Source organism: Lycium ferocissimum, chromosome 2 (assembly GCF_029784015.1).
Source record: "Lycium ferocissimum isolate CSIRO_LF1 chromosome 2, AGI_CSIRO_Lferr_CH_V1, whole genome shotgun sequence".
NCBI lineage: Eukaryota > Viridiplantae > Streptophyta > Magnoliopsida > Solanales > Solanaceae > Lycium > Lycium ferocissimum.
This window is the reverse complement of record NC_081343.1, coordinates 28159319-28184452: the sequence shown is the minus strand read 5'-3', so window position 1 is coordinate 28184452 and position 25134 is coordinate 28159319. Positions and strand designations below refer to the sequence as shown.

General features: G+C 36.5%; 3 protein-coding genes across 3 annotated transcripts; 1 reads left to right on the top strand and 2 right to left on the bottom strand.

The window, feature by feature from the left end:
- Window positions 1–422: 422 nt before the first annotated feature.
- On the top strand, window positions 423–4060 carry LOC132047475 (uncharacterized). The gene is made up of 5 exons (XM_059438515.1): window positions 423–539; window positions 666–794; window positions 2302–2994; window positions 3139–3261; window positions 3452–4060. Exons 1-5 carry the CDS (start codon window positions 423–425, stop codon window positions 4058–4060), a joined length of 1671 nt encoding a protein of 556 aa, XP_059294498.1.
- Window positions 4061–4653: 593 nt separating this feature from the next.
- On the bottom strand, window positions 4654–15092 carry LOC132034502 (uncharacterized). The gene is made up of 2 exons (XM_059424899.1): window positions 14936–15092; window positions 4654–5725 (listed from the first exon to the last, which is right to left on the bottom strand). Exons 1-2 carry the CDS (start codon window positions 14950–14952, stop codon window positions 4942–4944), a joined length of 801 nt encoding a protein of 266 aa, XP_059280882.1. The 5' UTR covers window positions 14953–15092; the 3' UTR covers window positions 4654–4941.
- Window positions 15093–17443: 2351 nt separating this feature from the next.
- On the bottom strand, window positions 17444–22233 carry LOC132047969 (protein GET1-like). The gene is made up of 7 exons (XM_059438921.1): window positions 21859–22233; window positions 21338–21417; window positions 20527–20597; window positions 18740–18810; window positions 18578–18659; window positions 18304–18353; window positions 17444–17694 (listed from the first exon to the last, which is right to left on the bottom strand). Exons 1-7 carry the CDS (start codon window positions 21964–21966, stop codon window positions 17623–17625), a joined length of 534 nt encoding a protein of 177 aa, XP_059294904.1. The 5' UTR covers window positions 21967–22233; the 3' UTR covers window positions 17444–17622.
- Window positions 22234–25134: the final 2901 nt, after the last annotated feature.

The window sequence follows — 25134 nt, the reverse complement described above, 5'->3', positions numbered from 1 at the left end:
AGTAGTATCAAGGATAAAGTTGGGAAATCTGATTCTGATGAACCTTCTACTACTAACAGAAGAAGAAGCAAATAAAGGAAAGGTGATAAAAAAAAACATAAACACAAAAGTCAGACCTCTCAAAAGAGGAAACAAAAGGATGGTAACACCCCTAGTATTAATATTAGTGCTCTTTTTTGGAATATAAGGGGTGTTAGGTCTAAAAAGGTCATTCACAGACTCAAAAACTTAGTCCACATCAACAAGATTCAGTTTATAGATATCTTTGAACCTTTCATGAAAAGAGGTAAAATAGATGGCTACAGAAGGTTCCTCGGATACCATAATTGCCTTGCCAACTCTAATGGGCAAATTGGTGATTTTGGAGCAACATCACTCAAGTTGACCTTATTTCTGAGGATGAGAAACACATTACTTTCAACATGAAAAATGCTATTGGAAATCAGGACATCTGTATCTCTGCTATCTATGCTAAATGTACTACAGCTGAAAGAAGAGATCTCTGGGAAAGTCTTGAAGAAGACAACCTGAAGTTACCGGTCCTTGGTGCATTGAAGGGGACTTCAATGTGATACTGGATCCTTCTGAGAAGCTGGGAGGGGAACCTCATAGAATGTCCAAAAGTTTGGATTTCCATAACTGCTTAGACAATTGTGGTTTGACAGATATTGGGTTCACTAGTTCTCACCTCACCTGGTGCCATAATAGAAGCCCTAGAAAGAGAATTTGGAAGAGATTGGATAGAGTTTGTATCAAGATCTATGGGATCAAGAATTCAAGAACTGCTCCTTCAGGTATCTAGCCAGAACTGGTTCTGATCATAGGCCTTTGCTTATGAAGTGTCAGAATTCCAACTCCTCACATCTCGCAGGCTAGAGGTTAATAAAGCCCATGCTGAATATATACACTGGCTGAAAATGCAAGAATCCATCCTCATTAAAAATCTCAATGTAAATGGTTTGAAGAGGGCGATAATAACACCAGATACTTTCAGAGTCTTCTGAGGGAGAAAAGAAGAAAATTGGTTCTTTCCAGAATCAAGAATAGTGGGGACAACTGGATCTATGGAGATGAGAAGATCTCAAGGGAAGCTATCAAGCATTTTAAAAAATTGTTCAATCTCCCCAATCCCGCAATTAATTCTAATATACTTGAATGCATTCCTAACATTATTTCCTTGGATGAAAATGACAAGTTGTGCCAGATACCAGATGAACTAGAGGTTAAATAGGCTGTCTTCAGTTTAAGTGACTCAAGTGCTGCTGGTTCGGATGGATATAATGGTACTTTCTTTCAAAGCTGCTGGGATATCATAAAAAATAATGTCACTGCATTTGTTCAGGATTTCTTTAAAGGAAAAAAAAACTTAAGGGGTACTTCTCTCACACTTGTCTTGTTTTGATCCCTAAAATTGACACCCCTAGTAGTTTTGGAGAATTCAGACCAATAAGCCTCTCTAATTTCACTAACGTGATTGTTTCCAAAATTATTTCAATAAGACTAAATCCCGTACTGAAAAATCTTGTATCTCCAAATCAAAGTGGTTTTGTGAAAGAAAGGCTTATTATTGAAAATGTCCTTTTAATCATTCAGAATATTTCTAAGACTAATAAGGGTGGCAATGTAGTGATCAAACTAGATATGGCCAAGGCTTATGATAGAATGTCATGGCATTTTGTGGTGGAAGTTTTGGCTAAATTTGGGTTTTCAAAACCTGTTACAGATTTGATTTTTAATCTAATTTCTGAGAATTGGTATTATCTGATTATTAATGGATCTAGAAATGATTTCTTCTCTTCTTCTCAAGGATTAAAATAGGGAGATCCTCTTTCCCCAACATTATTTATTCTTGCCGCTGAGGTTTTAGCTAGATCTTTAAATAATCTTATTAATCACAGTAACTTTATTCCTTTTAGTATGCCTCTTAGATGTCATGCTATTAATCATTTGGCCTACGCTGACGACATAGTTATTTTTAGTAGTGGTAAATCCTCTTCTTTGAGACTCATCATGAAACAAATTAGTGATTATGAGGATAGTTCCGGGTAGCTGGTTAATAGAGATAAAAGTTTCTTTTTTCTTGCTCCTAAGACTTCTGCACACAAGATTAATAGAATAAGGAGATGCACTGGCTTTATGTAAAAAAAAAAAAAATCCTTTTACTTACCTTGGCTGTCTGTTGTATGTTGGTAGAAAAAAACTGGAATACTTTGATTACGTGGTTAGTCAGGTAGTGAAAAGACTTAATGGCTGGTATGGTAAGATACTCTCTTCTGGTGGTAAAACTGTTTTGATCAACAGCGTTCTTCAATCGCTTCCTATTTATCCTCTCTGCTTCCCAAAGGTACTCTTAAGTTAATTGAGAAGCACCTTGCTAATTTCTTTTGGGGAAGTAGCCAGGATCATAAAAACTATCATTGGAGCTCTTGGGTTAATCATAGTGTTCCATGTGATGAAGAGGGAATAGGAACCAAAAATATGATTGATTTCAGTAATACTCTAGCAATGAAAAGATGGCGGAGGTTTAGAACCTCCAATTCTCTTTGGGCCAACATTGTTAGAAACAAATACTGCATTAGATCCCATGTTGTTGGCAAAAAGTGGGCTTTAGGTGATTCTCATGCCTGGAAGCCTATGCTCCAGGTGAGTGAGGAAGCAGAAAAACATATGCTCTGGCAGGTCAATTTTGGCACTAGTTTCTTCTGGTGGGACAATTGGACTTATAAGGGCCCTCTAGCACATCAAGCTCCAGAATTAGCTAAGAGTTCTAAACTCTTAGTTAAGCAATTCATCAAGCAGGGCAGAGGGGATTTGGACAAACTGAGAAGGACTTTGCCTAATCATCTTTGTGAGATTATTCGCAAAATAGAAATTGGCAACCCTGAGAAAGAGGATCAAGTGTCCTGGGATCTAACTGAGAATGGCAATTACTCCAATAAAACAGCCTGGAACCTGGTAAGATCCATTACAGCTAAACAACCACTCATCAACAAGGTATGGCACTCTTCTATTCCTTTTAAAATTTCATTTCTTACTTGGAGGATATGGAAAGAAAAGCTTCCTTTTGAGGATGTAATTAGTAAATTTGGTAAAGACTTGGATTCTAAATGTTACTGTTGCTCTACTGCTTGTGACCAGACTTTGAACCATGTGTTCAGTCAAGGAGCAGCTGCTAGTAACATTTGGAATCAATTTGGAGCCCCTCTAGGGATTAAACACTCTCATCTGCCCATTAGACATGTTATTAATTCCTGGTGGCTAGTGAGAGCCAAAAATGATGTGCATAAACTAATTTTACAAATCACCCCCATTGTTATTTATTGGGTTGTGTGGAAGGAAACTTATGCTTGCAGGTATGGAAATCAAAACAAAATTAGTAGGTACAAGATAGAGCAGCAGGCGGGGATGGATAATACAAGCAGCTACATTGAAGAACTTTCCTGGATGCCAGCTCACTTTCCCATGGAAAGATTTTTGCCACAACTTGGTGAAGCTTCAACCAGTCTCAAGGATTTTGGTGGTCTGTTGGAACAAACCAGAATCAGGCTATCTCAAGCTTAACACGGATGGAAGTTTCAACAAAAGTAATGGCAAAGCAGGACTAGGAGGAGCACTCAGAGATGAGAATGGACAGCTGGTCAAGGCTTCCTCCATACCAATTCAGTGTACAAATCACAACATTGCAGAAGCTAGAGCAGCCTTGTATGGAGTTAACTGGTCCATTCAAAATGGGCATACTAATCTCGTTATTGAATTGGATTCAATGGTGATCACGGAGATGCTCAAGGACAAGAAGGCAGGCAACTTCAGACTCAACAGGATAATTGAGGAGACATCAGATAAGCTCAAACATGCTACTGTCAAGTTCACACATTGCTATAGGGAAGCTAATCAACTTGCAGATTGGCTGGCTAAAATGGCAATGAACTCTCACGACAACAACATCTACTTATCAGATCAAGAACACTCCAATGGTGCAAAAGGATCCTTCCTCTTAGATAAGAGACAAGTGCCTTCCATGAGATCAAAATTTGACAAGGCAAATTTTTTTGTTAGTTAGGCTAACCTCATGTATAGGAGTTGATTGAGCAATAAGGTGTTTTTTGCTGGAGCTCATTCTTTTGCTGGATAGTCTCTTCCTTGTGTTGTAATTTATAACTCTGGTATGAAATACAACACCCCCAGGTATCGGCTGGGAAAATTAATAATAAAAGAAAAAAAAAACTGTAGAACAGCTATCAAATTCTAGGAGGTTAACACTAACTTCTTTGACCCAAAGATGAGATGATCAGTATATATATACCATTTTTAAAAGATCCCATTCACTTTAAAATTATCCTGTATGTTAACAGAAGACTAATTATATTTATCAGGTCCAGCGATCTTAAACCACCAAATCTTACCCATCATTCATCATGTTGTTCTTATATATAATTACTATAACTGACACTTGAAAGTTGAAATCGAAGACCTCACCTCAATCGAGCTAAATGATAATAAAAAGCAAGAGGGGATATCTACTTCAGGCCGAAGCTCTGGGTCATAAAAATGAGCAAACGGAAGAACCCGATAAGGAAATTAGTAATCTGGACCTTCCCATCCCTTTCTGCAACAAATTCAGAAAGGCTAAGAAGAATACTAGGAACTACAGTATTCTAGGAAAATCATATAAACTTCTTAGTGACTCTGCAAAACAAGAATCCTCAGCATAACAGAACTACAGTATAAGTAAACCATCAATTGATGGCTAAGAGTTTAAAGTAAGTTAGCCAATACCACAACTAAGACATCCGAGATTGACAGTCCCATAACTTTCACAGATTCATATATTGTCTAGAAAACGTAATGAGGGAACGGGTGGAGAAAGTCTTTAACAACGGGACTAATAAACAGAGGAAACAGCTGACAGTTTAATAGCTCCATAGTAGAAAATCTCCTCTATCATTGCCGTGACCTTGACCCACGTCTTGCTTCATCTGTATTTGAAGGAAATAGCTCGATGTACCTAGATCCAATCACCACATTATCCTTGCACATAGCTCTCTTAGCCTCCTCAGCCGATGCAAATTCCACAAAAGCATCTCCAGTAGCTTTTCCATCACGCCGGTAGGTAATGTTTATCTTGTCATCTGCAAGGTTAAATTCCCTACCAAAAAACTTGACAATGTCAGCTTTCGTGCACCTGTATGGGAGACCGCGCATTTTCAATATCTCGGTGTATTCCATTTGATCTTTGTTCTGGGACACCCTCTTTGGTCGAGGAGGTGGCGGGGAAGGATGGTAGTCAGAGTCATAACCTCCTCCTTCCTTCATCTCAGCAGCTATAGCTTGGTAATAGTCTTGCTTCTTGCAACTGAAAACCTCCACATATCTCCTCCCTATGTTCTGTCGATCCCTCTGAAGAGCAAAATCCACTTGCATGTGACCAGCGAAGACAACAAATGCTTCTCCAGAGAACCTACCATCCTTGTTAACCAGGAAAATATCCACAATGTCCAGGCCAGCAAAGAACTTGTAAATGTCAATCTCAGTGCAATCAAACGGAAGACCCCTTAAACGAACAACAGGAAATACAGAGGGCTCAAATCTGCTGTCATAGTCGTAAGCCTGCTGATAGCCACTTGCACTGCTGCTCACTGCGAGGTAAGGATTTGGTTCCATCATTCTTGGTCTCTTTGAGCCGATGTCGTACCCGTCTGAAAACCCCCCGCTCCCCAACATTGCCCTTCATTATTGATACCAAAAAAAAAAAAAAAAATTCCCCCACTCAACCTTGTTAATAAAAAACCAAACCCAACCCATATTTTCTCCTACAACCTAGTTTCACATACTACTTTTCTCCAAAGAAAACGACAAAATTTCATGCATGCTTCCAACCAACAAGCAAAATTACAAGAAAATGAAACACCGCAAAATTGGAGACATTACGAGAAATCAATACCTAAGCATAAAAATGAAACATAAAGTTTTCAAGTTAAAGGGGTGACCTCTTGACCTTTAATATGTGGTTAATATATCTAGCAGACTAGCAACACAAATAAAGTCAGCTAGATAAGGCAAATAATCATGTTGAAAGACCATCATGACCCAAAAGTTTTACCATTATACAAAAGAGGGGAAAATCACCTGAATGTTCCAGGCCAGGCTAGTCTCGATAAGTTAATGCTCAAGCAAATGTATAGGTCAAGTTTATGGCTAGTGAAACTCCCTAGAGGTCAGTGTCAGTAGTAACTTAATTTTTGAACCAAAAATCCACAGCACCCTAAAAAGGTCTACAGACAAACCTCTCTATAATGGCGGACGTGGAAAAAGCAACAAGTTGAGACACAAGCATGCCCTAAACTTGTTTTTTCAATCCCAAATTAGACTACCAAAAGCAAAAGAAAAAAAAAAAAGAGAAAGATCCAGGATGTCTCCATGCAATCAAATTCCTCTTCCCACATATACATTCAAACCTCCCTATAACAACCTTGTTTGTTCAGACATTTTTTTGGCTTTTATAGCGAACGGTTGTAAAAACATGATAGGAAAAATATTTAAATTTCGCTAATTAAAAATTAAAGAAAGCTAATACGACACTAACAAGATGGACAACTTGTCTAAATGGAATACAAATATGTGCAGATTTTTCAATGCAATTTGAGCCCCCAAATACCCCTGCCGTCTACCTATGGGATCTAATATACCCTTATTGCTAACAACCCCTTTTCATTAAACACGTGGCAACTTTTAATTGGTTACTCATATTATTAACTAATCTAATTAATTTTTAAGTATGTTGACCGGACCACCCCACCAACCCCACAATCCGACCCGCCCCCATGATGAATAATGGATATGAACATTTTATGTTTAATAGCAGATTATCCATCTAGCCAGTAATGTCTCAACTCAAATGGTAGTGTTACAAAATAGATACATAGTACAGTCATATTTCCAAATATAGAATTGACATTACCCTCTCGTAAATGCATTTCATCAGCTCTTGTTCGATCAAATGGGTTTTAGTTGATGGGGGCGGGTCGGGTTGTGGGGTTGGTGGGTTGATCCGGTTAACATACTTAAAAATTAATTAGATTAGTTAATAATATGGGTAAGCAATTAAAAGCTGCCACGTGTTTAATGAACAGGGGCTAAGGGTATATTAGACCCCATAGGTAGACTGCAGGGGTATTTGGGGGCTCAAAGGTGGATGGAGGGTATTTTTGCACCAATTTCAATAGTTCGAAGGTATTTTAGGCCCTTTTCCGTTGATTTTATATTCCTTATCGAAAGTTCTTTATTAAAGATTGAAAATATCTTGTCAAAATACTAGACTTGTTATTAGTTATCTTAGAGATTATATTTTTTTTGATAAAGGTAACATCTTGTATTCATATCCAAAAGCAGCACTTGGAAGTGCTGAGGGGGTAATTACAAGCTCATAAAAAGAGCCATGGTGAAGCTGTCAAAAGCTAGTCTAAGACTAGTCTGATATATCATTACAATTTGCCTATAAAATCTATCAAATCCCCTATATCCCCCAATAAGTTCTGTTTACACCAAAAATATAGGACACTAAGACAATTCATCCTAAATTTATGGATGGAGTTGCTTTTGTCTTCAAAAAGTCTTAAATTTCTCTCTTTCCAAGTTATCCACCAAATGCAAGCAGGGATTAGCTGCCACCAGTTCTCTTCTCCATTTCTGTTGCCAATTCCTTGCCAACTGTTGAGTAGTTCAAAAGTAGTCTTAGGCATGGCCCAGCTAATACCAAGAATACAAAAGAACATGTACCACAGATTTGCAGTTGTCTTGCAATGAATGAAAAGGTGGTCATTTGTTTCCACATCTAATCCACAAAGTAGACATCTTGAGCAAATCTGAAAACCTCTTCTTTGTAGCCTTTCATGTTAGGCATGCTTTCCTAACCACTAGGCAAGCAAAGCAAGAGACCTTTAGGGGGATCTTGATTTTCCAAATGAGTTTCCAAGGCCACATCTCTGTGATGGAGGTTCTATGACTATAATTCCAGTAGGCAGACTTGACAGTGAAAAAGCCCTTACTATTTAGCATCCATTTTGGTTTGTCTGGTCTATCTGGAGTGATCTTGAAGGGTTCCAAAGTTTGTAATAGCTCGGCTACTCTATCAATCTCCCAGTCATTTAGTGCTCTCCTGAAAAGCAGATTCCATACTTGATGGTCCCATACCTGGTTGGTCTTGGTTTGCTGTTGAAGGCTAATCAAGTAGAGATCAGGGAAAAGGCTCTTCAAAGAGTTTTGACCTGTCCATGCATCATCCCAGAAAGCAGTTTTCAGACCATTGCCAATTTCAATGCAAATGTTGTTGTTGAAAGTTGGCCAGTAGTTCCTGATGGTTCTCCAAGTACTGGTCCCATAAGTGGATATGACCACATTTGTTGTCCATTGGTTTAACAAACCATATTTATGAGCAATGAATCTTCTCCATAATGTAGTGTCTTCCAAACTGAATCTCCATAGCCATTTTTGTAGTAAACTCTGATTGTGAAAACTAAGATTCCTGATACCCAGACCTCCTTGCTTCTTGCTGAGAGTTACCACTTCCCAATTTACTAAATTCATGCTTCTTCTGTCCTTGTTGCCTTGCCACAAAAAATTTCTCCTCAATTTGTCTAATTTGTCCTCCACACATTTAGGGAGGGGGAACAAACCCATCATGTAGGTGGGGAGGGCATCAAGGACTGAACTGATAAGAGTTAATCTGCCACCTAGAGACAGGTACTGACTTTTCCACCTTGCTAGCTTCTTGTCACATCTCTCAATCACCTCGTTCCAGATCCCTATGGATTTGCTCTTAGCACCAAGTGGCATTCCTAAGTAGATTGTTGGAAGTGATCCCAATTGGCAGCCAAGGATCATAGCTAGTGTTGGAAGGTTAGCTACCCGATTGACAGGGAAAAGGCAGCTTTTATCCCAATTTACATGAAGACCTGAAAGAGCTTCAAAAATGGTGAGAATGGCTCTGAGGTGTCGGATTTGTGCCACTTTTGCTTCAAAAAAAACAAGGGAATCATCTGCATAAAGCAAATGTGTAATCTCCATGTTGATGCCCAAGTTGTTTGTAGTTCCAAAGCCTCTGATCCAACTGTTTGTATTGGCAATTCTGAGCATGTGATTGAGTCCTTCCATGGCTAGGACAAAAAGAAAGCGGGACAAAGGGTCCCCTTGTCTTAGCCCTCTGCTGGAGTGAAAAAAGCCTTCAGGGCTTCCATTGATTAAGACTGAGAACTTCACAGTTGCGATGCAAAAAAATATCCAGTTCCTCCATTTCCCTCCAAACCCCATATCAGTCAAAACCTTCAAAAGAAAAGACCAATTCACATGGTCGAAAGCCTTTTCCACATCAAGCTTACATAGGATTCCAGGAACCTTTTGTTTGATCCTGGAGTCAACCAATTCATTAGCTAACAAAGTTGCATCCATGATCTGCCTCCCTTTAATAAATGCCATTTGGTGGTCATTGACAAGCTTGCCCATGACAGTCTTTAGTCTTTCAGTGATGAGTTTGGAGATGATCTTGTATACTCCTCCTATTAAGCTAATTGGTCTATAATCCCTTAATTCTTCTGCTCCATATTTCTTTGGGATCAAAGCAATGAAAGTGGCATTTAAAGACTTCTCAAAATATTCATTCTGGTGAAAATTGTGAATTGTCTGCATCATGTCATCTCTGATTGTGTCCCAACAAGCTTTGAAGAATCCCATTGTGAAGCCATCCGGGCCTGGAGCCTTGTCTATAGCACTCTGCTTAATTATCTGTATCACTTCAGCTTCAGAGAAAGGTCTTTGCAGCCAATCTTGTTCTTCTTGAGTGATCCTTGGACAACCAATGTAGTCAAAATTTGGCCTCCATGATTCTGTTTCAGAGTATAATTGCTTGTAGAAATCCACCATGGCTTTCTTAATATTTTCAGGTTCCAAGACCTCTTCACCTCTAACAATCAGTCTGTCAATAGTGTTGTACCTCTTATGAGCTGTTGCCATTCTTTGAAAAACCTGGTATTTTTGTCACCCTGTTTCAACCACAACACCCTTGATTTTTGTCTCCAACTGTCTTCTACTTTGTTAGACAAATCTTCCAGCTCAACTAAAACAGTTGCCCTAATCATCATCTCATCTTCATTTAATTCCCTGTTGTCCTGTGAGTGATCCAGTTCAGCCAATTCATTTAGAAGACTGTTTTTCCTATTAAGCAGCTCACTAAACCTGCTCTTGCTCCATTCTTTAAGCTTACCCTTCAAGAGTTTAAGTTTTGTGCTGAGTACATAGTCTGGACAGCCAAGTACCACAAAATTTGACCACCATTGCTGGACCATATCAATAAAGCCTTCCACCCCAAGCCACCAATTTTCGAATTTAAAGTAACTCTTCTGATGATCCCAGTTTCCACATTCAAGCATAAGTGGTGTGTGGTCAGAGTCAACCCTTGGCAGGATTTTTTGTTTGATATATCTGAAAGATTCTTCCCACTCCGTAGAGTAAAGAAACCTGTCGAGCCTAGCTGCACTATTGTGATTCACCCCCCTGAAACAGGTAAATCTCCCTCCATTCAAAGGTGGATCAGACAACTCCATGTCTTCAATCCATTCTGAAAAATCAGCCATTGAGTTGGTGATTCTGGAACTGCCTCTTCTCTCTATCGTGAATCTATTTGTGTTGAAATCACCACAAACGACCCATGGTCCCTCCCAAAGTACTCTATATGTTGCAATTTCTTCCCAGCATGCTTGTCTATCGATTCTGGAGTGTGGTGCATATAGGCCAGTGAGACACCAACTGAAAGAATGTTGAGTTGATGTAAAACTGTATGTGATTGAAAAGGTTCCTTTATCAATCAAAACCCCTGTCCATAATCTGCTATCCCATAGCATGATAATGCCACCCTTGCTGCCTTCTGCTTCTAAATAGTCACATCTCATCCATCTAATTCCCCATAATTGCTTAGCAAAAAAATTCTATATCTTTCTCCAATTTAGTCTCTTGGAAACAATAGACATCTGCCCTCCATTCTTGAATGCAACTCTTAACAAGGTTTCTCTTTGAGACCCTGTTAAGTCCCCTGACATTCCATGAACATATATTTACCTTCATTTAAAAGATAATGAAAGAACCTTCCCCCTACTTCTCACTCCTTCAACCTCTTCATTAAGGTCTGACTCTAAATTCTTCAATTCATGTTTGCTTAATCCTCTATTTCTGGGAGCTTTACTTTTGGCATCCACAACTTGCACTCCAGCTTCTTGATTTTCCAGTGAAATTTTCCTTTTGTGAACTTTCATTAAAAGAGCTTTTGCCTCTTCCTCATATCCAACAAAAGCTGCACCATATGTTTCACTCAATTCTAACATATTATTTTTGAACCAGTTCAAGTCGACTTCTGCTTCATGCATCTCTTGGGACTGGATGGAAACTGGTTCAACCTCGTGGACTTGCATAAGTTGCAATTCTGCATTCTTGAAGGGAGCGGGGGTTTGTAAGTCAGAAGTATCGTGTGAGGGAACCAGAACAAAAACCTCATGACTTGCTGATGGTTCGGTTGATTGTATGTCGGTAACATGATTGGGTTGTTCTGTTGAGAAAGAAGAAGAAGGGAGGATTTGAGTGGCTTGTTCTGTTGGAGAAGTCGACTTTGCTTCCCAAGCAGTGTAGGTTTGAAGAAATTTGATTGCGATATCTTTTAATCCAACAAGGAGTGGGTCGGTTTGATGATTTTTATTAACGCAGTCATGTGCCTCCACACGTGCTTCATTAAAGGGCTGAGAATTATAATTAAGTGGAGCCTCATCCATATGGGCCAAAACCCTAAATTTGTTAAGGCCCAAAGAGTTTTCTGAGTTGGGTAATTTGGTCAGCTGGCCCATAGGAAAAGCAGCTTCAAGGGCACGTGAGGATGTCGCGTGACCTGTCTCTTTCTCACTGCTTAAAAGTACATCTTTCCCAGCTGCATTTTTCACAGACCGCTGGTCCGAAGGATGGACCAGATATGACGCAGAAACCTCTTCTCCGGCAGAGAAAATCGCCGGCAATTCAACCCAGATCTGGATGGTGTAAAAGATTCCTCCATTTTCTATCATCATCTCCTTAGGGATAGAACTCCCATCTCCCTTGATTTTAACCCTAGCCCACTTCAAATGGTTACGAAGCTGAGTTTCCTCCTCCGTCTCCACCCATCCCCCACAAAAATCCCCAATGATTTTGAAGGTTTGTTGTGACCATAGTTGGAGGGGCAGCCCTACGAATTTTGCCCAGACAGAGTTAGGTTTTTTGCGAGAATCAATAGCTCCTATAGTGGGGGTCCACCATTGAAGTCTGATTTGATGTTTTCTCCATCTCCACTCGCCAAGCATTACTTCTTCTGCCACTTCTCTGGAGGCAAACTCCAAGAGGAAGCAGCGGTTCACCATCTCATAAATGTTTAAACCATGTGCTTTGAGACCATCTTCTCAAATCTGATAACGTTGGTAGTTCTGATGCATTTTCGGGGAAGCTAAACACTATACACCTGTTTAGAACTTCATTGTGGGGTGGGCTGGATATACTGTCGATGTGGACAGGTCCTTCTTTCTTCTGGTTTGATCTAGCAACTGGTGAGGGCTCATTTAAATCCCTATTAGCCCATTTAGAGCTCCTTACAACCTCTGAATAGGGAATGTTTTTCTCTGTTAATCTGGTGGAAAAAGTTGTTAATTGGATGGCATGGCTCTTTATGAATCTACCCACTTTGTCTGCAATATCTTTCCATCCAACATTGAAAGCTAGTTCCGGGATGATTAGAACTGACCTTCTTTTTCCTCTTAGGCTTAAGATGCTGATGTAACGTCCATATCTATTGTAATTTCTTGATACAAAAATCTCCGACAGGTTATCTTTCTTCTTCCATCTTCTGACTGTGTTTCCATGCACCTTTGAGGCTTCCAACATAACCTGAACAATCCATTCCATCGTCTTAATATTGAAACTAGTTCTCCTGATAAAGTTCCTGCTTCTTTCTGTCCAGTCGAACCAAACATCTGTAGCTTCCGAAGATCTCATGATATCGTAGGATTTGAAACCTACGGCAAAGTAGATGGTGTTATCCATTTGAGGGAGTGGCTAGAGAAAGTAGAAAGAAAAGAAGGAAAGAGAAAGAGGGAGGTCTGAGAGAGTGGTTGGAGGGGGAAGAGAGAGAAAAAAGGAGGAAGAGAGAGGTTTCCGGCAATCAGAATGATCACCGGGGTGGGAGTCTAAGGCCCAGAAGGGACCCTAGGGGGGTGTCTCGACAAATGTGTCTGGGAGCATTTTTTAAAAGGTACACTTTTCTGCGAACAATAATGACAACGTTATCTTAGAGATTATATTGTTAGCATAATGGACAGATTGTAGAATATCTACATTAAGATATTCTCGATATGGTGAATATGAAGAGATACTATGAATATATGAAATATTATTAAGGATATTCTACATTTAGTGAAGAATATTATGTAACATTAGTGGAAGAATATTTTGTAGGATTTACATTTAGTGTAGGATATTTTACTTCCTTTCCTCTCTTATTTCTCTTGTATATAAATACCAATGTATTCTAATGTAAGGGAATCAAGTAATTGAGATAGTCATTCTTCAATTACTTGATTCCCTTATATCAGAATACATTGGTATTTATATACAAGAGAAATAAGAGAGGAAAGGAAGTAAAATATCCTACACTAAATGTAAATCCACATAAAATATCCTATACTTTATGTGGCTTTATGACAGCAAAGTAGTACTATATTTTTATAAAAAGTTAACTTTACAAGGAGTGTACTGTTATATTGACGGATATTATTGTCATAGGCGAAAAACTGTTATAGAATATAACATACAAGATGGGCTCTAAAGAAAACTTGGTTGTTATAGTGAAATGGTATTATACAGGGGCGGATCTATGTAGAAGAGCGGGGGTGCCACACCACCAGGACGTCTCGGGTGAAATTCTGTATATATGTATAAGAAATAGTGAAATACTCTAAATACTAATCCTGCCACCTGGGAGTAACGAGTGAGTGCATGGTGCCGCTGGTGAAAAGTTGGATTTTACTTTCTAGGGTTGCAAGTTTGAATTATTTTTTATACGCTTTTTAAAACCATTTTAGCTTGCTTCATATAGAACCTTAGGGTACTCCAGCTAGGATACACAACAACTTGATAATCAGTTCTTTTTGGCGAGCTGGTTAGCAGCTTAACTTTGTCTATTGTGGTCAGAGGTTCCAACCCAAATTACCACTTTCCTTTGGGTAAACTTTTTAAGCGAGCAGTTTTTAAATATTTGTGGTTAAGTCGGTTTGAACCCTGGACCTCCTCTAACTCTAATCCAAGACACCGAGCCAAGACTTTCTTATTTAAACGATAGATGATAGAGTATATGTTATTTATTTTTTACCCTCTGTAAATATTAACATGGTTGACGCAAAAATGCTACACACCTACTGTTCAAAGTAGGTATGGAACCTGGAACTTTCAAATCTTCTAGAGGTCAGATTGTAGCAGAAGAATGCGTTTGTTTTACAATCTAAAGGAAAATTCAACCCTTTCAAGCACTAGAAAAAGATTATTTGGGTCAACAGTTAAGCTACTTAATTCAATAACTTGTTAGTATATATGAGAGTAACACAAAGCAGCACCCCAAGCAGCACCCCCGTATATCAATCAATCCAAATTAGTTGGGGCAGCGAGCCATATGAATACTCTCTATCCATTCTACTTTATTCATGTCCCACATTATTCTTAAGAAATAAGTGAAAAATCGATTATTAATAACGAAACATACACAGGAAATCAGAAGAAAATAGGAAAACTTGTAATCCACATCAATAGATAGAAGAAGAAAAAAATCCCAAGAGAAATAATGAATCAATTTAATGAATGAAGTAATGAGACATGGTAAACATACCCTCTTGGTCCGTACATAGCTCCGGAAGTTGGCCCTGGGATTGAGATGAAAGTAAAATCGATTATTATGTTGAGAAACCCTAGTGTATCAAGACGCACAAAGTTGCTAATTGTTTTATGAAGAGCTTATATAGAACCCGAAATGACAAAAAAATAAGTGCATTATTTAGACCCACCAGAAATTACTTAAGCCAGCTAAACCTAAACGGCGTCGTTTTTAGTGCTTATACAATAATGAAAACGGTAAAGGGTCAAAAATACCCCTATACTTTCAAATATTGTTTACTCGCACCCTCTGTTATACTTTTCGTCCAATTGTACCACTAACGTTATACTACAGCTCTGATTTGCCCTTAGTTTAGACGGACTGCTCCGTGGCAGCATCAGAATAAAATAACTCATCTCCAATTTAATTTACCCGATTTAGTTAAACCCGCCCAAATCCGACCCGGTTCCTTTCATTAACCCGAACCCAAAATATTTTTGAGCCTTTTCCAAAATGAAAATGAATATTTATACCTATAGTTAAAGATATGGCAAAGGTCCAAATTTGCCCTCCGTTAATACTTATTGTCAAATCTACCCTCGTTATTAAAAAAAAATTGGTTAGATTTGTCCTTATTGACTGATGACATTCTACCACATGAATTTTTCTACAACCGAAACGGTCAAATTAACCCTTGAACTATGCGAAATGGTTCAAATTTGTTCTTAAACTTTGAACAATAATGTCATTATTATACGACAATAGTCTTCTTCAGCATTTAAAACCTCCAACAATTAGGTCTTTATCACCCCGAGCTGAAATAATGTCCAAGTGGAATATTGAGCAGTTGATCTCATCAATCTATTCTTAATACCTTCGTGTACATTTTATATATATCGTTATTATTTGGTGAATCACATAAAGTTTTTATTACGATTTTTTATTTTCTAGAAGTTTAAATTTGAAAATTTATAGTTTACATTACTTCCTTGTAACTTTTGAAAAATACTTTATTCCAAAAGGTATAAAATTGAGATTATATATAAATTCGCACAATATATTAATTCTCGTATTTCAATGAACTAGTTTTCACTTTAATCAATATACTCTTTTAAAATAACTCTCATAGTACTCCTTTATTTCAGCCGTTATATTTTAATTATATTGGGCTCAAGAGAACCCCTCCTTCCATCTTTTGATCTAAAAATATTCTCAACCTTAGTATCTTTTTTGATATTTCAAAAAATTATATTTTTTAGACCTGTTATTCTTCTTTATCACATTGGTTTAAATGTTTTAATTTCAATTGCCTTTTTAATTTCAACTTATTTTTAATTTATTTAGTTGTAGTTACATCGTATATTTCAAAATCAATATTTAAACCCTCTTAAATAAACGAAAATCCTAGTCTCTATAGGATTAATTTTAAATTGTAAAAAAATGAATATTAACATCTTTAAACAAAAAAAAAAAATATTAACATCTGCAGATCATATCAAATGAATACATCTCTTATTACTACTCACACCTGGTGACTGGTCATTCGTACATATTCTTTATGACTTTTATATATTTGATATGAATTACTTACTTTCTTCGTCACCAATTAAAAGATCGTTCTTGACCTTTTTTCATCTGATTTCTTTACATTAATTAATATCATGTTTAGATAATTTTTCATCGTTATATAACATCTCATCAATCCTTTGAGCAAATATAGATTTTATTGTAAGTTTACGAGGCATAAGTCCAAACTAGTTATTTTAACGTCATTGTAGCGCCCTAAATATAAATCTTCTTATACTTTCTTAAAGTTTCATTATATGACTCATAAGTTTTTCACCCGAACATCTTGATAAAAAAAAATTGTTACCACTATAATTCATACAACTTAGAGATATACTAACTACAATCTCTTCGAAACACTTCTAACCCGCAAGGGTGGCTTAGTTGATTGAGCATGGGGCTTGTATAATAGAGGTCTCAGGTTTGAAACCCCCTGCCTAAGACAGCAGGGGATTTGCCTTCTGAGTCGAGCTCGCAAGCCCCGTGCTGGTTACCTCTCGTGTGTGGTTTATGTCCTCTCCTGTGTGGTTTACGAGCTATTGCACAGGAGTTGGATTTACCCTGTGCTCACCTGAAGGGTAGCAGTTTCCCATGTCATAAAAAAAAAAAAAAAAAATCTCTTCGAAACACTTCTATACATTTATAGGGATACCATTTTGGCTATATATAGGCACTTATAATTGTCATTGTTTAGTTATTATTATAAAAAGAAATTAAAATAATAATGTTCCTGAATGCAGGCATGATCAGTATGCTTGTCTCTTTTCACAGAACAAAGCGAAGTGTCGAGAAACAAAACTTAAACTTGTGCCAAAACGTTTAATTTAATTCTCCAATATATATACAGGTGTTGCCTCTAACTATGTTTATTTCAGTTACTATTCATAATTTCCATAATTCCACACCTTTATAGCTATAGTTAACACGACCTTTGTGCTTTCTGTGGCAATGACACTGTTGGCACTACCATAAAAAGGTTTACGTTTTGCTCCTGCTCACACTTAATTATCCTTACAAAAATGATACAGTAGTGGGCTCGTTCAAGAGGTGATAAATAAAACACTGGACAAAATTTCATCTACAAATGTGAATATTAATCGCAATCAAATAAATACACATCAGTCAGTCTTGCTCTCCTATTTGAATATTTTTCGGCAGATAAGTTTGCTGACTCTAGTGGACAATATTAACCATGGAATGACTCCCACCTGCAGTTGCATTACATGAGTTAGTCAAACATTGTTCAATAAAAAGACAGGAAGCTTTGGAAGTGACATGATTGATCAAGAGCACATTGGCACTCTAAAAACACCACCTACAGAAGGACAAGAGTAAAAGTTTCGAATGAATCAACAGAAAGGAAGAAAAAGTAAAGATGTTCATCTTCAGATTCTCAGTCTCATTTTTGTTAAGTGAACAGACACCAAAATAATCAAGGCAATATAATACTTAGCTAATAATGAGCTTAGGCTTTCATAGGAAATGAGGATTGATGGAAATACGAGAGAATAAGAACTCGCTACACCACCCACAAAAAACAGATTACCTTTTCCAAACATCCTAAACTTGTCTCTAGGCAAACTATCAGAAATTACACCCTACACAGAAATTAAGTGATGAGTAGATCCTTCTCTTGGAGTTCTTATAAAAGGAAAATTATGAGTTTCAAGCCTACGAGAGTAGTCAACCTATCAATAGAGTACAACTCCCCAACCATCAAAGGCTCAATCCCAAGATCTAAGCTCATTAATAGTTCTTACAGTCACAGTTTTCCTAAAAGGGGAGTTTCAATTACGCTAAATCCTGACAGTAGTTACCATGACTTTTTCATTAGCTGGACCTCCAGCTCGCCAAGACAAAATCCTACCTGCAACACGAAAGTTATAGCACATCAGTATGACATAGTCACACAACGATGGTGAAAACAGATAAAATATATATTTATCATCTATCCCATTGAAAGGCATGTTGGCAGATTAGTGACATATAAAATCAAAACTACAATTTACAAGCATATATCATAAAAGTCGTATTGGAAAAATGACATGCAGGTGTTCAGGAAACCAAACATACTAGGGGATAACATATTACCGAAAGGTTGCGCGAGCTGCTTAGGTATGGAAGCCACAGGAATACGCCAAAACCAGATAATCAGCAAGAAGTAAGTCAAGACCTGTGTGATCAGCAGTTGATTAATTAACTTACAATTCTAACAAAGGTTGTCAATGTCATGGCTATCAAATCTTGCATTACCTTTATAATCGTGAAGGCTTTTTTGTGTGTATCATATGACGATTTCAACTCTTTTATGAGTTTTTCATGATCTGCATGGCACCAAATGTAGTTATTAGGAGTAAAAAATAACAAGAACACCAAATATACCTCAATCTCATACTAGTTGAAATAGGTTATATGAATCCTTGATATCAATTTGGATTCATGTATCCCAATAATTTGTCTTTTATGACAAATTGTCTTTTATGACAAATTAAGGGCTTCCTAACACTAGAGAATCTCTTTATTCTTTCACTGACATATAAATCTAAAAATCAAACCAGAACATATCAAACTACAGTACTTTCGGCAAAAATGAGATGAAATGTAAGCATACCAACATCACTAATCTATACTCCTAAGTAACTAATACCACCTATTTGGTTCTTATGCATCAATCATATTCTACTCTTTGCTAAGTCTGCATGGATTCAATGTATCATATCATCATCCATCATGTCATTCTTCTAAAAAAACTGAACCAAGACATATGAATTTGTCTGCATATAGGAGCCACAATCCCGTTTAGTCTTACACCAACTTTGTTCTTTTTATGAGGGACTAAACTTGCAGCACAGATTCATTTTTACTTCTATACATTCTAATATACTTATTTCATTACCTATCTTCAGTTCCGACTTTCTTGTTGACTCCTTCACTAGTTTCATCAATAAACACAATACAATTTGTAAATAACGTGTATCATATGTGTATATTTTTGGCTATTCTTTAACCATATATAAGAAACTCATCTACATATATTTCCTCTGGCTGTTCTCACACTAGCACATATCCTTTATGCCATTTATATTTTGATATGAATTCCTTTCTTCTCAAACGCCCACCAAATAACATTTTTTGGCACTCTATCAATGCTCTCTCTAAGTGAATGATTATCAGGTGAGATCTTTCTTCACCTTCCTAAAAGATTTCATAAATCATCTTAATAGAAAACCATGCCAAACTGTCATTAGTCTTTAACCATAAGAAGGACGTGGACTCGGTTTCTAACTATTTTTGCTCTAACTGACAGGAACAAAGTGTCGATAATTAGAGAATAATGGAGACTTGCTTCTTAAAAGGATGATCGCTTTATCGGTCAAATAGTTGGTATGTCTTCTTGGTCCTTCAATATTCCTAGCTAATTCTTCATGGAGTACAATACGTGGTTAATGGAACTGACAATCTACTCTGATTTACTATGAGAGTCATTGGGAACCCATGTCCCTCAGGTTCTCCAGAAAATTGGGAAGAAATTACTGGCTGTGTGCACACTAAATGTGATGGGCAGAGAGAATGGCATGGATCAGTATGAAAAAGACAAAATCATAAGGTGAAACTGTTAGCATTTCATACCTTGTTTCTTTATTACTGAACCTAAAAAGACAAATGTTCTGCTCTTGAAGTGATCTCAGTCTGGTTGTTTCACCATCCAGATACTTTAGGAAATTTGGTAGAAGCCCAATTAGTAGTGGCATAGCTAATTTGATAAGAAGTATTTCCAAGCATTCTTCTATTAGCTTGCTTGCTATGGTATCCCTAAGTACACCAGACAAAATAGAGTATTTGGGACTCTGACTGCTATTTCTTGCTATAGTGCTTTTTACTTAGGATACCATTGAGTTCTTTACGTGCTATTTTACTTGTCCAGCTGTAATTTGATGTGAAACTACGAACCTATGCAGCAACATTCTCATAAATCAAGTCTATAAGAATTATGAATAAACAATACTCCTCTATTCTTAGCATGGTAGTATATGCCATACTTTTTGCAAGTTCTTGCTCCTTGGCTGCTGCCATCCTCCTTAGTTTGGCAGCTTGTGCAAACGTTGAAGGCCTGAAATCAATATTAAAACAAAATAAATGTTTACATATCTTAGATACTATACAAAATTATATTATTATCATCTACAAAGTGAATTATCAGCACAAGGCAGCTCTCCCTTTCTTAGATAAAAGCCCACAAGGAAAAGAAGAAATACGTAGTATTTTGGTTGGAAAACTACACGTTTCCTAAAGACATCATAAGTTTTATACACCATAACAGGCAAATTATTGATATCATGTGTTTACTCAACAATCCAACTTTGGTTTTCACCATCTACCATTAACTATCTACATATAGTTTTCCATTCAGTATGGCTATGAAAGATAAATAATACTCCACCCTCTCCAATCTCCAATATGACACCTTTCCTTTTTGTAACGTTCAAATATGTTAGGCATTGTTTCATTTTATTACAATTTTCACAACCTTCAGGTATCAAACTAACAATTTTCACAACCTTCAGGTATCAAACTAACATATTTATTTGATCAGGTAAGGTAAAACTCAAATTAACATCTTAAACTCCATCTCCAGTAGAATACAACAGGTAAAAGGTGACAGAGGATTCATAGAAGGATGTAGCTTTTCATATTCATAGAGAAATAACTAAAATTAAATATTGGTCAAGATAGCTTCGAGATAAAGAGAAAATATAACACTCACGTGTAGAACTAATTACAGTAGAAGATTTCGAATTCATATACAAGAACACATAAAGATTAATTACTTGAACAATTGGAATCACTTACTGTGACATGGCATTAGCATCTTTTAGCAGTTGCTTAATTTCTGCACGCAACTTCAACTCCCCAGCATTTACAGAAACTCTCTGAAAGCAAAGATTGTTATATTAGACATAAGATAAAACCAAAACAATTACATTGTTTAAGAAAAAAGATTAGAAGATTCATGATTTTTCTTTACAGGAAGAAAAATAAACTTTGACCTACCAACAATCAACTTTATTTGTGTTAACTCTTGACAAATCCACCATTCAAATAACAAAGAATGATCAATCTCGATAGCCAAACATTTAAAATCTACTTTCGTAATAGAAAATCAATATTCAACAAAGGATGTGTGTGTGTGTGTGTATACGTATATATATTGGTCGTACATGATATGATATGCATGTATAAGTTGTTGTAAATATGTACGTACACACTCTCATTAAAGGAGAAATACACACACATGGATCTAAATATCACATCATTGTGAAATTATAACATGAACGATATAAAAATTTAATAAAAAGTGGTTGAGAAAATACACTCGTATTGAGTTCGACATGACGGGAGAGGTACTGAACGGAGACGACGATAAGGAATATCATTGGCGCGGCAAGGGATCCATCAAGTTTCTCCATTGATTCCTCCATTTTCTTAGCTTAGCTTTATGGATTCATAATATCTGCTTCATCTTCGTTCCCTCACGAACCAATATGATTCGCAGATCTTTCTGTTTTTTCTCCTTTCTCTCTTTTGTTTGTTTTGAATTCCTCATTATTTTTCTTTTATTGCACTCCCTTGCCCCGTTATCTTTTTTTTGTTTAGTCTACGGATATAATCCTTGAAAATTTTGGATTTAATATTGCTAATATATTTCTCAACTTTATACACAATATATTCAACTATTATCTAAATTTTAATAGAATTTATAAAAGTTTATATCGTGATTTAATATATTCTCATTAAGTCTGGTGGATAGATTTTATAATCTTAATTCATCGGCCAAAGATGAATGTAAGAGGTAATTTTTAGCTTCTTGTACGTACATGTGTCACTTTAACTTAGGATCTGTTTGGCCATAAGAATTATTCAAAAAAATTTCTGAATTTTTTCATTTTTTTCAAAAATTAGTGTTTGGGTATTTGAAATTTGACAAACAGCCAAAACCTTATTTTTTACAACCAAAATCTTGTTGAAAAGTACTACATTTCAACAATAAATTATTATTTGCAAAAACTATGGTCAAACACAACTTCAACTCCAACTCTAACTTCAAAAATTCCAAAAAAGGTGAAATTTCTTTTGGTTTCTGTGGCCAAACGCCTATATAATATAACTAGTTTCTTTTGCCCCAAAAAAAAAAAAAAAAAAAGAATTTACATATCCACTCGACCTTCTCTAGAAAGATTCACTTATCCATTCGTACACGTGTAACTTCATCTTGTTTTAAATATGATTATTTATGAGACTTCCATTATTAACGGGCATAAAAAGTCAATAAATAAAAATAACAAAGACATTGTTTCTACGTAAAATTTGTTCTATTATTTCAAGTTTCGACTTTTTTTGGGGATCCTCCACCCGCAGTTGTACATATCTGTCTAAGAATCAACGGGGCGAACTAACAGTGAGTACACTGCGTATGGTCCGGGCCACGCCAACTGCAATCAACGAGTGTTGCTTAATAATAGTTCTACTGTTGTAAATATGCCTAGTTCACCTACTGCTTCTAATGTTTGTGATATTGTGGCTGGACCACAACAACATGCTCCTAAGCAGTTGTTTTGTAATATAATATGTGTCTGCATTATCAAAAAAAAAAAAAAAGGAAATAAAGAATTTGAAAAGTGAAGCAATAATTTTTTGTTGCCAATTTGAATTCCTTTTTTTTCAATTGAAATTCATGTTCAACTATAGACAATCATGGTAAGCACCCTCCGCCAAAGGTTGTGAGTTCGAGTCAGGAGCTTCCTGGGGAAGGGGTTACAAAAGAATCTAAAAATAAAAAGAAAATGTTCTTGGAGGGGTTAAAAAAAAAAAAGACCTAAAAGGAAAAAGTCCAAATACAATTTCTAACTTCCAAATTCCTTTTTTATGAGAACTTCACTCACATATTGCCCAAATTGCCTACTAATAATAGTTATATTGAGTAAATCAGCATAAAAGTATTTTGTTTGATGGATCCGGATGTTGCTGTTGAGAGTGTTATTGTGAGGAGAAATGTGGAAGTTGGGAGTAAGAGTGGGGGATGGGGTAGGAAAATACACATACCTACACCAATTGGGTAAAGCCCCACCTCAAGCTATTGATGCTCACCATATTGTTTTCAAAGGAGTAGAGAAAAGGGTTTCAATTTATGCCTCTTTACTCTTCTCCTTTTTGCTTATCCATCCTTTCTCTTATTCCACCAGGTAAATTATATTTATTCTTAGCTATGGTATAGTTTTTCTAAGGTTCATTTTCATTTCATTACGAAATACTTCTTCTTTGGTGTCAAATTAGACTTCTTTAGGCCTATAAAAGAAAATCCCTATATTTAACACTTAGTTCTACAGTGACCTAATGGAGAGTAAGTCTTAGTTCACCTAGTAGTACCAATTTATTTTAGGGAAAATTAGGCTCTATGTCTATTTTTGAAAATAATATTACTTTTGAGTTTGTTACCCGATTTAGCCCATAAACACCCTTTTACACTATTATACAAGATTGATACATTATGTAAAATTAAAGCTTCCCCCCAGGTATAATGTTGTATAATAGACTACGTGTCGTAATAATTTTCAAAAGCTGTATATTTTTTAAAATTTCCCTTTATTTTATGGGTATCTTCTGTAAAGTGCATTTTTTCCTTTCCAATTTATTGTCTCTCTTGCTAGTTCTCAAGAATTTATAATCTGGCTTGCAAATTGCTATTAGCAGTTTTTTCCTCTGTAATTAGAAGGAAAGAGAAAGGAAGAGGGTATAAGGATAATAAGTTTTTACAACCTCAGTAGCTTTAGCAATGACAATAGTGTGTAGTTTGTGGGCTTTAAAAGGCTGTTAAATAACCATACAAACATGTATTTGTGCTCAAAACTTGGTGTGTAGATACTTAATTTGTAGTAAGAACATTGTGTTTAATTTGATGAAGCTCAGTCTTTCATTGCAGGGAAAGCTAGATACTCTTCATATTTGGAGCTTAGTTATCATGGCATTGCTCATTAGGTTATTTCTACAGACGCCAGTTAAGAAAGGTGAGGACGTTTAAACTTCTGTGAATTTACTTAATGTACTGCTTGCTTATGAGGTGCATTTTCCAGATTTAATCACATCCATTGTTTGTTGAGCTAAATCTGAGACCAAACCACATTAACTATTCTATGTACTTCTCTCTCAGTAACTTAAGTTAGTACGTTGGATATAGAACCATAGACTTTAGAATTGTTTGTCCATAGGAATTGAAGTATTATCTAGTATAGAAGGTAAAAGTTTTTGACAAAGTTATCAATATAGTAATGGGTATAATTTAATCTTTAATCAGGTTCAAACCCAACAAATGCAGTGCACAAAATTGATGTTGTATGGTATCACAGAAATGCCTAAATTTGCTGTATTTTTTGAAGTAAAAATGTTCTAATTTCTTGCAAACCATTGATCAAAGTTCAATAATCAATGTCTGACAATATGGGAATCATATGTCTGATAATCTAGGAATCATACTTCCCCTCTACTAGGATTTCGGATCTTAATTTCCAAAGCCACCAAAAGGAGCTGGGAAAATATAAATATATGTGAGTGTGAGTATGAGTGTGTTTCAGGCGCGAAATTGTTGCTTGTTT